We start from the raw sequence: 17,605 nt of genomic DNA, 5'->3' as shown, positions 1-17,605 counted from the left end.
CTTCGTCAAATAACAGAAATACTCATCATAAACTTTGACGAAAGATACATGTTTTACATATAATTAAAGATACACTGGTTCTTAATGCAACCGCTGTGTCAGATGTAAAACAAAACTTTCGTAAAAAGCATACCATGCAATAATCTGAGACGGCGCTCAAATAGAAATAACATTTCTCCGCCATGTTGGAGTCAACAGAAATACGAAATTACATCATAAATAATCCCTTTGATTATCTTCATCAGAATGCAATGCCAGGAATCCTATTTCCACAATAAATAAATAGTTTGATAATGGCCATGACTTGTGTCAAATTAGCAACTTTAGCTAGCATGTGTAGTACATGTGTCCAAACACTGGTACAAGTGAAGGCAAACGTCGGACGAAAACTTCGAAAAGTTATATTACAAGTCGAATAAACTGATCAAACTTAGTAGAGAATCAATCTTCAGGATGTTATCATATGTATCCAATAACGCTCCAACCGGAGCATTTCGTCATGTCTGTATAAGTAATGGCACACATTGCGATTCCATGACTAGTGCGCGTGACCAGGAACCGGCCCCACATACCTTGTGTCAATTGAAGCTTATCCTCAATACTGGGAACTAAACGAATGGTGTTTTCTAATGCAAGAAATAGACCTATGAATCTTTCACCTATTACTACCTGTCAGGGCAAGGAGATTGAGGTTGTAACCTCATATAAATATCTTGGAATTTTAATTGATGACGGCCTCTTTTAAATTGCATATTCAACAACTTACAAAAAAAATGAAGCTGAAATTAGGATTTTATTTTTGGAATAAGGCCTGTTTTTCTTTTGAAGCCATAAGGAGGCTAGTATCAGCTACATTTATGGCTTTACCAGACTGGGGATATTTTATATATTAATGCTTCCGCTCAGTGTTTGAGATCAATTGACACTCTTTACCATGGCACTTTGCGATTTATTTTAAACTGCAAAACTCTTACGCACCACTGCACTTTGAATACCAGGGTTGGCTGGCCTTCTCTAGTCACTCGTAGGCTCAGTCACTGGTATACTTTTATTTACAAAGCCATTAGGGGTTTACTACCTTTTTTATTTGTGCATGTTTATTGTTCAGAAATGTGGTGGGTACTCTCTTCGCACGCTGGACTTTATCCTGCTAACTGTTCCAAATGTCCGAACTTAATTTGGTAAAAGGGCTTTTATGTACTCTGCGCCATCGTCTTGGAACACCTTACAAAATACTTTTAAACTGGAAGAACTTGTCCCGATTGGTGTTTTTAAATCACTGATGAAGGATTTTGAGGCTGATTCCCTGACCTTTCATTTGCTGTTATATACTCTTGTGAATTCAATGGGTTTTACAAGATTACTTGTAGTTTTTCATGTTGCCTGTCTGTAATTTTTTTGTAATGACTTGGTGCTGCCTATCTTGGCCAGGGCGCTCTTGAAAAATAGATTTTAATCTCAATGAGCCCTTCCTGATTAAATAAAGATTAAATAAATCCCCCGAGCTGACAAGGTGAAAATCTGTTATTCTGCCCCTAAAAGAGGCAGTTAACCCACCGTTCATAGGCCGTCATTTGAAATAAGAATGTGTTCTTAACTGACTTACCTAGTTTAAATAAAGGTGTGTGTATACAGTGCCTTGCGAAAGTATTCGGCCCCCTTGAACTTTGCGACCTTTTGCCACATTTCAGGCTTCAAACATAAAGATATAAAACCGTATTTTCTTGTGAAGAATCAACAAGTGGGACACAATCATGATGTGGAACGACATTTGTTGGATATTTCAAACTTTTTTAACAAATCAAAAGCTGAAAAATTGGGCGTGCAAAATTATTCAGCCCCTTTACTTTCAGTGCAGCAAATTCTCTCCAGAAGTTCAGTGAGGATCTCTGAATGATCCAATGTTGACCTAAATGACTAATGATGATAAATACAATCCACCTGTGTGTAATCAAGTCTCCGTATAAATGCACCTGCACTGTGATAGTCTCAGAGGTCCGTTAAAAGCGCAGAGAGCATCATGAAGAACAAGGAACACACCAGGCAGGTCCGAGATACTGTTGTGAAGAAGTGTAAAGCCGGATTTGGATACAAAAAGATTTCCCAAGCTTTAAACATTTACATTTAAGTCATTTAGCAGACGCTCTTATCCAGAGCGACTTACAAATTGGTGCATTCACCTTATGACATCCAGTAGAACAGTCACTTTACAATAGTGCATCTAAATCTTAAAGGGGGGGTGAGAAGGATTACTTATCCTATCCTAGGTATTCCTTAAAGAGGTGGGGTTTCAGGTGTCTCCGGAAGGTGGTGATTGACTCCGCTGTCCTGGCGTCGTGAGGGAGTTTGTTCCACCATTGGGGAGCCAGAGCAGCGAACAGTTTTGACTGGGCTGAGCGGGAACTGTACTTCCTCAGTGGTAGGGAGGCGAGCAGGCCAGAGGTGGATGAACGCAGTGCCCTTGTTTGGGTGTAGGGCCTGATCAGAGCCTGGAGGTACTGAGGTGCCGTTCCCCTCACAGCTCCGTAGGCAAGCACCATGGTCTTGTAGCGGATGCAAGCTTCAACTGGAAGCCAGTGGAGAGAGCGGAGGAGCGGGGTGACGTGAGAGAACTTGGGAAGGTTGAACACCAGACGGGCTGCGGCGTTCTGGATGAGTTGTAGGGGTTTAATGGCACAGGCAGGGAGCCCAGCCAACAGCGAGTTGCAGTAATCCAGACGGGAGATGACAAGTGCCTGGATTAGGACCTGCGCCGCTTCCTGTGTGAGGCAGGGTCGTACTCTGCGGATGTTGTAGAGCATGAACCTACAGGAATGGGCCACCGCCTTGATGTTAGTTGAGAACGACAGGGTGTTGTCCAGGATCACGCCAAGGTTCTTAGCGCTCTGGGAGGAGGACACAATGGAGTTGTCAACCGTGATGGCGAGATCATGGAACGGGCAGTCCTTCCCCGGGAGGAAGAGCAGCTCCGTCTTGCCGAGGTTCAGCTTGAGGTGGTGATCCGTCATCCACACTGATATGTCTACCAGACATGCAGAGATGCGATTCGCCACCTGGTCATCAGAAGGGGGAAAGGAGAAGATTAATTGTGTGTCGTCTGCATAGCAATGATAGGAGAGACCATGTGAGGTTATGACAGAGCCAAGTGACTTGGTGTATAGCGAGAATAGGAGAGGGCCTAGAACAGAGCCCTGGGGGACACCAGTGGTGAGAGCGCGTGGTGAGGAGACAGATTCTCGCCACGCCACCTGGTAGGAGTGACCTGTCAGGTAGGACGCAATCCAAGCGTGGGCCGCACCGGAGATGCCCAACTCGGAGAGGGTGGAGAGGAGGAAGGTGGAGAGGAGGAACAGAGAAGAGCATTCTCAGTTGAATGACTAGTCTTGAAACCTGACTGATTTGGATCAAGAAGGTAATTCAGAGAGAGATAGTGGGAGAGCTGGCCAAGGACGGCACGTTCAAGAGTTTTGGAGAGAAAAGAAAGAAGGGATACTGGTCTGTAGTTGTTGACATCGGAGGGATCGAGTGTAGGTTTTTTCAGAAGGTGTGCAACTCTCGCTCTCTTGAAGACGGAAGGGACGTAGCCAGCGGTCAGGGATGAGTTGATGAGCGAGGTGAGGTAAGGGAGAAGGTCTCCGGAAATGGTCTGGAGAAGAGAGGAGGGGATAGGGTCAAGCGGGCAGGTTGATGGGCGGCCGGCCGTCACAAGACGCGAGATTTCATCTGGAGAGAGAGGGGAGAAAGAGGTCAGAGCACAGGGTAGGGCAGTGTGAGCAGAACCAGCGGTGCCGTTTGACTTAGCAAACGAGGATCGGATGTCGTCGACCTTCTTTTCAAAATGGTTGACGAAGTCATCTGCAGAGAGGGAGGAGGGGGGAGGAGGATACAGGAGGGAGGAGAAGGTGGCAAAGAGCTTCCTAGGGTTAGAGGCAGATGCTTGGAATTTAGAGTGGTAGAAAATGGCTTTAGCAGCAGAGACAGAGGAGGAAAATGTAGAGAGGAGGGAGTGAAAGGATGCCAGGTCCGCAGGGAGGCGAGTTTTCCTCCATTTCCGCTTGGCTGCCCGGAGCCCTGTTCTGTGAGCTCGCAATGAGTCGTCAAGCCACGGAGCGGGAGGGGAGGACCGAGCCGTCCTGGAGGATAGGGGACATAGAGAGTCAAAGGATGCAGAAAGGGAGGAAAGGAGGGTTGAGGAGGCAGAATCAGGAGATAGGTTGGAGAAGGTTTGAGCAGAGGGAAGAGATGAGAGGATGGAAGAGGAGAGAGTAGCGGGGGAGAGAGAGCGAAGGTTGGGACGGTGCGATACCATCCGAGTAGGGGCAGTGTGGGAGGTGTTGGATGAGAGCGATAGGGAAAAGGATACAAGGTAGTGGTCGGAGACTTGGAGGGGAGTTGCAATGAGGTTAGTGGAAGAACAGCATCTAGTAAAGATGAGGTCGAGCGTATTGCCTGCCTTGTGAGTAGGGGGGAAGGTGAGAGGGTGAGGTCAAAAGAGGAGAGGAGTGGAAAGAAGGAGGCAGAGAGGAATGAGTCAAAGGTAGACGTGGGGAGGTTAAAGTCGCCCAGCACTGTGAGAGGTGAGCCGTCCTCAGGAAAGGAGCTTATCAAGGCATCAAGCTCATTGATGAACTCTCCGAGGGAACCTGGAGGGCGATAAATGATAAGGAGGTTAAGCTTGAAAGGGCTGGTAACTGTGACAGCATGGAATTCAAAGGAGGCGATAGACAGATGGGTAAGGGGAGAAAGAGAGAATGACCACTTGGGAGAGATGAGGATCCCGGTGCCACCACCCCGCTGACCAGAAGCTCTCTGGGTGTGCGAGAACACGTGGGCGGACGAAGAGAGAGCAGTAGGAGTAGCAGTGTTGTCTGTGGTGATCCATGTTTCAGTCAGTGCCAAGAAGTCGAGGGACAGGTGCACTGTGCAAGCGATAATATTGAAATGGAAGGAGTATCAGACCACTGCAAATCTACCAAGACCTGGCCATCCCTCTAAACGTTCAGCTCATACAAGGAGAAGACTGATCAGAGATGCAGCCAAGAGGCCCATGATCATTCTGGATGAACTGCAGAGATCTACAGCTGAGGTGGGAGACTCTGTCCATAGGACAACAATCAGTAGTATATTGCACAAATCTGGCCTTTATGGAAGAGTGGCGAGAAGAAAGCCATTTTTTAAAGATATCCATAAAAAGTGTCGTTTAAAGTTTGCCACAAGCCACCTGGGAGACACACCAAACATGTGGAAGAAGGTGCTCTGGTCAGATGAAACCAAAATTGAACTTTCTGGCAACAATGCAAAACGTTATGTTTGGCGTAAAATCAACACAGCTCATCACCCTGAACACACCATCCCCACTGTCAAACATGGTGGTGGCTGCATCATGGTTTGGGCCTGCTTTTCCTCAGCAGGGACAGGGAAGATGGTTAAAATTGTAGGGAAGATGGATGGAGCCAAATACAGGACCATTCTGGAAGAAAACCTGATGGAGTCTGCAAAAGACCTGAGACTGGGACGGAGATTTGTCTTCCAACAAGACAATGATCCAAAACATAAAGCAAATCAATAGAATGGTTCAAAAATAAACATATCCAGGTGTTAGAATGGCCAAGTCAAAGTCCAGACCTGAATCCAATTGAGAATCTGTGGAAAGAACTGAAAACTGCTGTTCACAAATGCTCTCCATCCAACCTCACTGAGCTCGAGCTGTTTTGCAAGGAGGAATGGGAAAAAAATTCAGTATCTCGATGTGCAAAACTGATAGACATACCCCAAGCGACTTACAGCTGTAATCGCAGCAAAAGGTGGCGCTACAAAGTATTAACTTAAGGGGGCTGAATAATTTTGCATGCCCAATTTTTCCATTTTTGATTTGTTAAAAAAGTTTGAAATATCCAATAAATGTCGTTCCACTTCATGATTGTGTCCCACTTGTTGTTGATTCTTAACAAAAAAATACAGTTTTATATCTTTGTTTGAAGCCTGAAATGTGGCAAAAGGTCGCAATGTTCAAGGGGGCCGAAAACTTTCGCAAGGCACTGTATGTGTGTATATATATGTATATATATATATATTTTATCGGCGCCCAAAGATACCGATTTCCGATTGTTATGAAAACTTGAAATCGGCCCTAATTAATCGGCCATTCCGATTAATCGGTCGACCTCTGATTTACACTACCATTCAAAAGTTTGGGTTCACTTAGAAATGCCCTTGTTTTCCATGAAAACATATATGAAATGAGTTGCAAAATGAATAGGAAATATAGTCAAGATGTTGGCAAGGTTATAAATAATGATTTTTAATTGATATAAGTGTCCTTCAAACTTTTCTTTCATCAAAGAATCCTCCGTTTGCAGCAATTTCAGCCTTGTAGACCTTTGGCATTCTAGTTGTCAAATTTGTTGAAGTAATCTGAAGAGATTTCACCCCATGCTTCCTGAAACACCACCCACAAATTCGATTAGCTTGATGGGCACTTCTTACGATCAAGCTGCTCCCTCAACAGGGTTGAGATCCGGTGACTGTTCTGGCCACTCCATAATAGACAGAATAGCAGCTGACTGCGACTGCTTCTTCCCTAAATAGTTATTGTGTAGTTTGGAACGGTTGTCCTGTTGTGGGAGAAAATTGGCTCCAATTAAGCGCCATCATCAGGGTATGGCATGGCGTTGCAAAATGTAGTGATAGCTTTCTTCAAGATCCCTTTTACCCTGTACAAATCCCCCACTTTACCACCATCAAAGCAGCCCCAGACGTCACATTGCCTCCACCATGCTTGTCAGATGGCGTCTTGCACTCCTCTAGCATCTTCATTGTTTTCTGCGTCTCACAAATGTTCTACTTTGTGATCCCAACACCTCAACTTAGATTTGTCAGAGCATGACACTTTTTTCCTATCTTCCTCTGTCCAGTGTCTTGTGTTATTTTGCCCATCTTTTTTTTTGGCCAGTCTGAGATATGGCTTTTTCTTTGCAACTCTGCCTAGAAGGCCAGCATCCCGGAGTCACGTCTTTACTGTTGACATTGAGACTGGTGTTTTGCGTGAACTATTTTATCAAGCTGCCAGTTGAGGACTTGTGAGCCGTCTGTTTCTCAAACGAGAGACACTAATGTACTTGTCCTCTTGCTCAGTTGTGCACCGGGCCTCCCACTCTTTCTATTCTGGTTAGAGCCAGTTTGCACTGTTCTGTGAAGAGAGAAGTACACAGCGTTGTACTAGATCTTCAGTTTCTTGGCAATTTCTCGCACGGACTAGCCTTCGTTTCTCAGAACAAGAATAGACTGAGTTTCAGAAGAAAGTTCTATGTTTCTGGGCATTTTGAGCCTGTAATCGAAGCCCCAAACGCTGATGCTCCAGATACTCAACTAGTCTAAAGAAGGCCAGTTTTATTTCTTCTTTAATTAGGACAACAGTTTTCAGCTGTGCTAACATAATTGCAAAAAGGTTTTCTAATGATCTTTAGTCTTTTAAAATGATAAACTTGAATTAGCTAACACAACGTGCCATTGGAACACAGGAGTGATGGTTTCTGATAATGGGCCTCTGTACTCCTATGTAGATTTTCCATAAAATCTGTTTCCAGCTGCAATAGTCATTTACAACATGAACAATGTCTACACTGTATTTCTGATCAATTTGATATTTTAATGGGCAAAAATGTGCTTTTCTTTGAAAAACAAGGACAATTCTAAGTCACCCCAAACTTTTGGAAGTAGTGTACATATGTGATGAGTAATGTGAGATGTATTATCTACATTATTAAAATGCATTATTAAAGTGGCCAATGATATTAAGTCTGTAGGTTGGCAGCCACCTCTGTGCTAGGTCTGGCTGTTTAACAATTTGATGGCCTTGAGATTGAAAAACAGCTTCTATTGCTCTGTCCCAGCTTTGATGCACCTGTACTGACCTTGCCGTCTGGATGGAAGTGGGGTGAACAGGTAGTGGCTCGAGTGGTTATTGTACTTGATAATCTTTTTTACCTTCCATTGACATGTGTTGTAGGTGTCCGGGAGGTAGTTTGTCCCAGGAGATGTGTTGTGCAGACTCGCACTAACCTCTGGAGAGCCCTGCTATTGTTGGTGGTGCAGTTGCCGTATCAGGCTGTGATACAGCCCCGATAGGAAGCTCTCGATTGTGCATCTGTAAAAGTTTGTCACCGTTTTGGGTGACAAGCCCAAAAAATGTCAGCCTCTTGAGGTTGAAGAGGGGCTGTTGCACCTTCTTCACCACACTGACTGTGTGCGTGGACCATTTCAGTTTCTCCGTGATGTGTACGCCGAGGAACTTAACTTTCCTCCTTCTCCACTACTGTCGATGTGGATATGGGGGATGCTCCCTCTGCGATTTCCTGAAGTCCACGATCATCTCTTTTTGTTTTGCTGACATTGAGTGCGAGGTTATTTTCCTCACACCACCCTCCAAGTGGCCTCACCACCTCCCTGTAGGCTGTCTCGTTGTTGTTGGTAATCAGGTCTACCACTGTAGTGTCGTCTGCAAACCTGATGATTCAGTTGGAGGCGTGCTTCGCTATGCAGTCGTGGGTGAACATGGAGTACAGGAGAGGGCTGGGAACACACCCTTGTGGTGCCCCAGTGTTGAGGATCAGCGGACTATCAGGAAGTCCAGGATCCAGTTGCACAGGGCGGGGTCGAGACCCAGGCTCTCGAGCTTAATGATGAGTTTGGAGGGTACTGTGGTGTTGAGTGCTGAGCTATAGTCAAGGAACATCATTCTTACATAGGTATTCCTCTTGTCCAGATGGGATAGGGCAGTGTTCAGTGTGATGGCGATTGCATCTTCTGTGGACTTATTGGGGCTTTAAGCAAATTGTAGTGGTGTGAAAGGTAGGGTGGAAGTGATCATGATGAAAGAAGTAAGTGCTACGGGGCGATAGTCATTTAGTTCACTTACCTTTCTTGGCCACCATTGTTCCTGTTCCCATCTTGAAGCATGTGGGGACAACAGACTGGTCTGAGCATGCTCTGAGGATGGGGCTAGGGATGTGGTCTGGGCCGGCTGCCTTACGAGAGTTAACAATTTTTTTTACTCACATAGGAGTGCCCACAGTCTTTGGTAGCGGGCTGTGTCGGTGGCACTGTATTGTCTTCAAAGCATGCAACAAAGTCGTTTTAATTTGTCTGGGAGCAAGATGTCGATGTCCACGACGGGGCTTGTTTTTTTTTATCTGTGATTGTGAACCCTGCCACATACATCTCGTGTTTTAGGCATTGAATTGCAACTCCACTTCGTCTCTATACGGACTCTTTGCTTGTTTTATTGCCTTAGGCATGGACTTAACTATACTGTTTGTATTCAGCCATTTTCCAGTCACCTTGCCATGATTAAATGCGGTACGTGTCTTCATTGTTGCGCGAATGCTTCCATCAATCCACGGTTTCTGGTTCGGGAAGGTTTTAATAGTCACAGTGGGTATAACATCTCTTATACACTTCCTTATAAACTCGCTCACCGAGACAGCGTATACGTCAATGTTGTTATCTGAGGCTACCCAGAACATATCCCAGTCCATGTGATTAAAGCAATCTTTAAGCGTGGAATCCGATTGGTCAGACCAGCGTTGAATAGACCTAAGCACGGGTGCTTCCCAATGGACTCATGATCAGATTTGCCAAAAGGATGGCGGGGGATGGCCTTGTATGTATTACGGAAGTTAGTGTAGCGGTGATCGAGTATGTTACTCACTTGTGTACTGCAATCGATATGCTGATAGAATTTAGGTAGCCTTGTTCTCAGCTTTGTTAAAATCCCCAGCAACAATAAATGCAGCATCAGAATATATGTTTTCCAGTTTGCATAAAGTCCAGTGGGGGGATGTACACGGCTGTTACGATAACCGAGGATTTATTTTGGGAGATAATAAGGTCGGCATTTGATTGAGGATTTTGAGGTTAGGTGAACAAAAGGACTTGAATTCCTGTAAGTTGTTACAATTACACCATGACTCGTTAATCATGAACCATACACCCCCGCCTTTCTTCTTACCAGAGAGATGTTTGTTTCTGACGGCGCGATGCACTGAAAATCCCGTTGGCTGTACGGACTCTGACGGCATGTCTCCAGCTGGCCATGTCTCTGTGAAACAGTGTTAAAATCCCGGATATCTCTTTGGAAAGTAACTCTTGTCCTAATTTCGTCGACTTTGTTAACTAGGGACTGGACATGAGCGAGTAATATACTCTGAAGCGGTGGGTGGTGTGCGAGTAATATACTCTGAAGCGATGGGGGTGTGCGAGCAACCGAAGCCTCACAAGAAGACCGCTCCGGCACCCTCTCCTCTGTCTGTGTTGTTTTGGGTCGGCCACTTGAATCAGTTCAAATGCCCTGGGAGATGCAGACAAAGGCACTGATTTGGGAAAGTCGTATTCCTAGTTGTAGTGCCGGTAAGTTGACGTCTCTCTGGTATCCAATAGTTCTTCCCGGCTGTATATAATAACACACAACACTTTCTGGGCTAACAATGTAAGAAATAATACATATCAATACATATAATACATGCCCTCTCTCGTTTACAGCATATGCCTTTAGCTTTGCTGTCATATGCTTGGGTCGTGTTCAATAGGGTACACCTTCGCAAAAATGTTGGGCAAATCCAATTCCTGTTTAGCATATTGCATCAAAGGATGCCTGTAACTGTGACATGATGAATTTATCTAAATCCATTACTTCTTGTCGCTTTCCTCCCCCAGGCCTCGGCACAGCATGCTAACCCTGGAGAGCATCATGATAGAGGCCAGGAACATACCAGCCTACCTGCCCAACGTCCTGGCCCTCCGAGATGCTCTGTACAAGGCCAAGGAGTGGAGTGCCAAGGTGGATGACATTCAGGTAGTGTCGCGTCGCACGGTAATTACTAAGTATAGATTCAATTTGTGATGTATATAGATGTAGCTACAGGATAGACGGGCATCTCTCAATATTTGTCCTTGATGCGCTCGGCTTTGTTTATACCCAACGGAATGGGCTGATCATTTGTTAGAAGCTTACATTAGCTATGTTTCCATCAATTTATCGAAAGATTTTCAAGCGGGGGCATCCCTAGTGGCACTGCAGTTGCAGTTCTTGAGGCCTTACTACAGCCCCGGGTTTGATCCTTGTTAACTACGGACTGGACATTAGCGAGTAATATACTCTGAAGCGGTGGGTGGTGTGCGAGTAATATACTCTGAAGCGATGGGGGTGTGCGAGCAACTGAAGCCGGCTGCCCGTGACAGGGAGAACCATGAGGCGGCACACAATTGGCCCAGTATCGTCGGGTTTAGGGGAGGGTTTGCCCGGCCGGGATTTCCTTGTCCCATCGCACTCTAGCGACTGACTTCGGTCGCCAGCTGTACGAAGTCCGTACAGGAGTTGCAGCGATGAGACAAGACTGTAACTACCAATTGGATATCACGGAATTGGGGGACGACGACTAATATTCTAATATTGGAACACCAAAATATATGCACATTTTACCAGCAAAGGTCTGTTTCCAGCAAACTGGCTTCTTGGGAGTCAAAAGCTGTGCTTTATGACGTAGTGCAAATAAAAAGCACAACTTTTCATTCACAGTTGAAGTCGAAAGTTTACACACACCTTAGCCAAATACATTTAAACTCAGTTTTTCACAATTCCTAACATTTAATCCTAGTAAAAATTCCCTGTCTTAGGTCAGTTAGGCTCACCACTTTATTTTAAGAATGTGAAATGTCAGAATAAGTGTAGAGAGAAGGATTTATTTCAGCTTTCATTTCTTTCATCACATTCCCAGTGGGTCAGAAGTTTCCCACAATAAGTTGGGTGAATTTTGGCCCATTTCTCCTGACCGAGCTGGTGTAACTGAGTCAGGTTTGTAGGCCTCCTTGCTCATACACGCTTTTTCAATTCTGCCCACACATTTTCAATAGGATTGAGGTCAGGGCTTTGTGATGGCCACTCCACCAATACCATGACTTTGTTGTCCTTAAGCCATTTTGCCACAACTTTGGAAGTAAGGTTGGGGTCATTGTCCATAAATGTAAATGTAAATGAAGACCCATTTGCGATCAAGCTTTAACTGATGTCTTAAGATGTAGCTTCACGAAATCCACATAATTTTCCTACCTCATGATGCCATCTATTTTGTGAAGTGCACCAGTCCCTCCTGCAGCAAAGCACCCCCACAACATGATGCTGACACCCTGTGATTCACGGTTGGGATGGTGTTCTTCGGCTTGGCCTTTTTCCTCCAAACATAGCAATGGTCATTATGGCCAAACAGATCTATTTTTGTTTCATCAGACCAGAGGACAATTCTCCAAAAAGTACGGTCTTCGTCCCCAAGTGCAGTGGCAAACCGTAGTCTGGCTTTTTTTTATGGCGTTTTTGGAGCAGTGGCTTTTTCCTTGCTGAGTGTCCTTTCAGGTTATGTCGATGTAGGACTCATTTTACTGTGGATATAGATACCTTTGTGCCTGTTTCCTCCAGCATCTTCACAAGGTCCTTTGCTGCTGTTCTGGGATTGATTTGCGCTTTTCGCACCATAGTACGTTCATCTCTAGGAGACAGAATGCGTCTCCTTCCTGAGCGATATGAACGCTGCATGGTACCATGGGGTTTATACTGTGTACTGTGTACCATTGTTTGTACAGATGAACGTGGTACCTTCAGGTGTTTGGAATTTGCTACCAAGGATGAACCAGACTTGTGGAGGTCTACAATTGAATCCTACAGATGAAGAACCATATATGTGACAGTTTTTCCATTTTAAGATAATCAGTTATTTTTATATTATTGTGTGTACCACATTAGGTGTTTTATGGTTGACAAATAATTCACCATACCCATATCTTCCAATAACAATTGATATTTTTTTGTTATTTAAAAAAATACTTTCTTTATTGCCGTTTTAATTTTAACAGTATATCTCTAGTGATGATTTCAGTTTGTGGAAGAACAGTATATGTGACATTTTGCATGACTCTTGTAAGATGTCCTTTTTTTAACACCTGATATGATGTTTTAAGTACTTTCAAGTACAAATGCCGTTCATGTAAATAACTTAAATGCAATTTGTAGTTAATTCATTTATATAGAGGTTCATTTAAAGGTGCTCTATCAACTTTAGCACCTATGACTTTTTTTGTGTCATGAAATCTTAGTCTCATTTCAAATGAAGCCCTCAATGTGAACATACCATAGAATAACTACAAAAATAGAATACAATTAAATGAATTCAATCAAAACTAGCAGAACTTATAAATATCAAATATGGATCAATGTGATGTACCAATATGCAGGTCCCTAAGGTCAATATTACAAAATGTTCAGAAAACCATTCTCTTTGCGTTTAACACTATGATCAGCAATTAAGTTTTGAATTGCGTTAAACCCACGCTAAAGGAAAGAAATGTCCTTCTGTACTGAGGTGACAGCAGTAAATAAGTATTAACTGCTTAGAGTTTATGCTAAATGTGGTGACAGTACTGTATACTGTAATGAATAAAAAAAGGCAATCAAGATCAAATGAATACTCACATACTGTATGTGATTCAGATTAAAAAAGGTTCAAATGATCACACACAAAATAATTATCAACAGAACACATTGTACATAACATTTTCTACACTAGGAACATCTTAAAATTAAATTAATTCAATATATTGTGCTGGTTCAAATCATACACAAATTGATTCACATAGAAAACACTTACTATACATTTAATTTCCTACAATAGGGGTGACATGTCTTCTGAAATGTATTCAGATTCAACACACTATACAGGTTCAGGGGATCATAAACTCACCCAAAAAATTGTTAATTATGTAGCTTGGTTTAACAAATTATTCACTCTGCAGTGATTTATAAAAAGAGCGTGATGCAGCTGGCAAGTAGTTCAGCATGGTCATCAGATCTTGGTACTTGTTTTTTTTTTGATGGGCAGAGGACTCTCATATGCTCTAGCGTAGAGGCTTGCAAAATAGGGAGGTTGAGGTGTAACTCCTTGTTTTGGTTTGGAGATCAGCCACGATTTCAATCCCTCAAATAGACTGTGGCTCTGTCTGACGTACAGATTCCAAGGATCCTCAACTGAAATTAGAACAGAAACATTTTAAGTTCCTGACATCAATAATCAGTCAAGCATTAGCATATTTTATTGTTAGAACAACATATTGCATGTTGATGGGGTGTTAGTAAACTATTCTCTGTGCAATACCTGTGACTTTTAACCACCTCACTGAGGTCCGGGAAGGTAATTGGCACTCAGTCCTCAATGCTCAGGTGGTAGTTGGACAGCTTAGTTACCATCATTTTGTTTAAAAGTAATAAACATATGTATTTTTTTGTTTCAGAATTCGCTATTCATCCATTCGATACTCTATGTTAATGTTTAGAAGATTGTTTAGAGTACTGATATAGTGAAATAATCCAGGCTGGAATCCATTGCGCATTACCTATTGCTATGCCTCCCTCTTCCATCTTCTAAAGGAGACCTAGCCTCAGTAGCCTGATCTGGAGACCCTGCCTCAGCTAACTTTTCCTGAATAACCTGACCAAAACAATTACATTTCAATTAGCAGGTTATTAAAAACTAGTACAGAGAATACAATATGTTTGTAATTGATATATAGACATTAATTCATATTTTCACTTGCCTGAAGACGGCTGTTGGTTAGCTGGAACATGGACATGAAAGTGACCTTGCACACATTCAATCTCTGGCCTGCTTGCTGTACATAGTATTTGAAGGTTTGTTTCCGTCATTTGTTCTCCTCAGGTTTACGTCTCCGTTTTACCTCATGCTGCAATAAAAATTGACAATGATGAATTCAGAATTTAATATACTGTAACACATTCAGCATATTGCTTGATCAGGATCTCCATCTTTCACACACTCCCAATCTATACACAGAATGAGTTTGTATTGCACCATTGTGTAACACTGCACTTTTAGAGTTAATGTTAATGTACGTATCATTACTGTCAAAGTTAAACTATGCAAGTGTTCAATATAGCCATTATAATAATAGGCGTTTTGTCTTATTTCTAACCTCTTCTAAGCCGGAGAGAATCAACGCTTGTTGTTTCTCGCATGGGACCGTGTAGAAACTGTTGAACAGATGCAGCTTGCACTCATCAGTCAACTTTCCACAATCCTTTCTGCACGTCGTGGAACATGCTCTTCCCTGCAGGATACAGTGTAACTAGCTAGCTACTGTAGCCATGTCGAATCATCCGGTGGATGGAGAAAAAGTAGCTAGCTATGTTTCTTCTATAATCTAGCAATAACATTTGTAACGATAATGTATGAGTTAGTAGCCAAAGACTTTAGCTAATATGTTTTCTCTATAGTTACAAATTAGACAACCCAGAACATACATGTTAGTTACTGTACTCCTATAGCTAGCTAGCTTGATTGTTTGATATACGGTTCTTCCACATACCTCTTTTGGACAGCTTTTCCCCATTTTTTTTTATTCACCCTTACGATTTGTATAGGGTTTTCCCGCATCCCGTAAGACCTTCCTTTGCCTGTCTTTCCATTATTTTAGTTTTGTTTTACGTTTCTTTCCCACATTTCTGCGATTTTCATCAGCAACAGAAAGGTTGTACGCTTGTCCGTCCATTCTGAGTGGTGCACATAAACGGTTATTCCACGAGAGCCTATTTTTAAATTAAAAATTATTGTTAATTAGCGTGTGGAAAGCTTGTGAAACCGGTTCACTATAGAAAAAGGGTGTCCAATAATGATTTTTCATGTATATCTCTTCTTTTTTTATGTCACATATATGGTTCTTCGTCTGTAGGATTCAATTATATTTCTGAGGACTTGGCTGATTTATTTAGATTTTCCCATGGTGTCAAGCAAAGAGGCACTGAGTTTGAAGGTAAGGACTTGAAATACATCCACAGGTACACCTCCAATTGACTCTAATGATGTCAATTAGCCTATCAGAAGCTTCAAAATCCATGACATATTTTTCTGAAATTTTCCAAGCTGTTTAAAGGCAGAGTCATCTTAGTGAATGTTAACTTCTGACCCACTGGAATTGTGATACAGTGAAATAATCTGTCTGTAAACAATTGTTGGAAGAATTACTTGTCATGCACAAAGTAGATGTCCTAACCGACTTGCCAAAACTATAGTTTGTTAACCTCTAGTGACACCCCATCCCGGATCCGGGAGCGTAATCATCGACTGACACTAATTAGCATAACGCAACGTACATAAATATTACTAGAAAATGTTCCTATTCATGAAAATCACAAGTGAAAAATTGAGACACAGCTAAGCCTTTTGTCAATCACCCTGTCATCTCAGATTTTCAAAATATTCTTTACAGCCAAAGCTAGACAAGCATTTGTGTAAGTTTATCGATAGCCTAGCATAGCATTTTGTCCAGCTAGCAGCAGGTAACTTGGTCACGGAAATCAGAAAAGCAATCAAATTAAATCATTTACCTTTGATGAGCTTCGGATGTTTTCACTCACGAGACTCCCAGTTAGATAGCAAATGTTCCTTTTTTCCAGAAAAATGTTTGTAGGCGAAATAGCTCCATTTGTTCTTCACGTTGGGGCGGCAGGGTAGCCTAGTGGTTAGAGCGTTGGACTAGTAGCCGAAAGTTTGCATGTTCAAATCCCTGAGCTGACAAGGTACAAATCTGTCGTTCTACCCCTGAACAGGCACTTAACCCACTGTTCCTAGGCCGTCATTGAAAATAAGAATTTGTTCTTAACTGACTTGCCTAGTAAAATAAAAAATAAACGTTTGGCTGAGAAATCGACTGGAAATAGCGGTCACGACAACGCGGAAAAATATTCCAAATTAGCTCCATAATATTGACAGAAACATGGCAAAAGTTGTTTATAATGAATCCTCAAGGTGTTTTTCAAATATCTATTCATAATATATCAACCGGGACAGAGCTTTTTTCAGTAAGACCGGGTGGAAAAATGGCTACCTCCTGTATTTTACGCGAGAATCACTCTGAGAGCCATCAGGTGACCACTTACACAATGTAGCTGGTTACAGGTATTCTTCAACATATAGGTGTAAAACTATGTCACAATGCTGTAGACACCTTGGGGAATAGGTTGAAAAAGTTATCTGGTTGATAGCCCATTCACTGCTCAATAATGGACGCATTGGAACGCAGAGCTTTAAAAACATGAGGCACTTCCGGATTGGATTTTTCTCAGGCTTTCGCCTGCAATATCAGTTCTGTTATACTCACAGACAATATTTTGACAGTTTTGGAAACGTTAGTGTTTTCTATCCTAAACTGTCAATTATATGCATATTCTAGCATCTTGTCCTGACAAAATATCCCGTTTACTTTGGGAACGTTATTTTTCCAAAAATGAAAATACTGCCCCCTAGTCACGAGGTTTTAACAAGAACTTTGTGGAGTGGTTGAAAAACGAGTTTTATTTAATGAATCCAACTTAACTGTATGTAAACTTCCGACTTCAACTGTACCTAATAAAAATCAGATCTGCGATGTGTTTCCATCCCAATTTTTAACGCTGTCTATGGTTTTGCCACAAAGTCTGAGAGAAACAGCAAATGTGCCCCATCTGTTTTTTGGCACGTGCTCTCTTGTCAACAGCTCGCAGATACAG

The 17,605-nt window shown here is 42.7% G+C and overlaps 1 protein-coding gene across 10 annotated transcripts in view; it reads left to right on the top strand.

Annotated features, from left to right (window-relative positions):
• The window catches only part of LOC124017688 (lysine-specific demethylase 5A-like), a 95,558-nt gene that overhangs the window by 57,824 nt on the left and 20,129 nt on the right, over positions 1-17,605 (top strand). For 8 of the 10 annotated variants that reach the window (XM_046332960.1, XM_046332959.1, XM_046332955.1 and 5 more), the window contains one exon: positions 10,714-10,870. In XM_046332960.1, the coding sequence (XP_046188916.1) occupies positions 10,714-10,870 (157 nt within the window). The remainder of the gene's footprint in view (positions 1-10,713; positions 10,871-17,605) is intronic. The other 2 variants (XM_046332958.1, XM_046332956.1) reach the window with 1 other exon arrangement.

Source organism: Oncorhynchus gorbuscha, unplaced genomic scaffold (assembly GCF_021184085.1).
Source record: "Oncorhynchus gorbuscha isolate QuinsamMale2020 ecotype Even-year unplaced genomic scaffold, OgorEven_v1.0 Un_scaffold_31:::fragment_4:::debris, whole genome shotgun sequence".
In the NCBI taxonomy this organism is placed as follows: Eukaryota; Metazoa; Chordata; class Actinopteri; order Salmoniformes; family Salmonidae; genus Oncorhynchus; species Oncorhynchus gorbuscha.
This window is presented reverse-complemented; position numbering and strand designations above follow the sequence as displayed.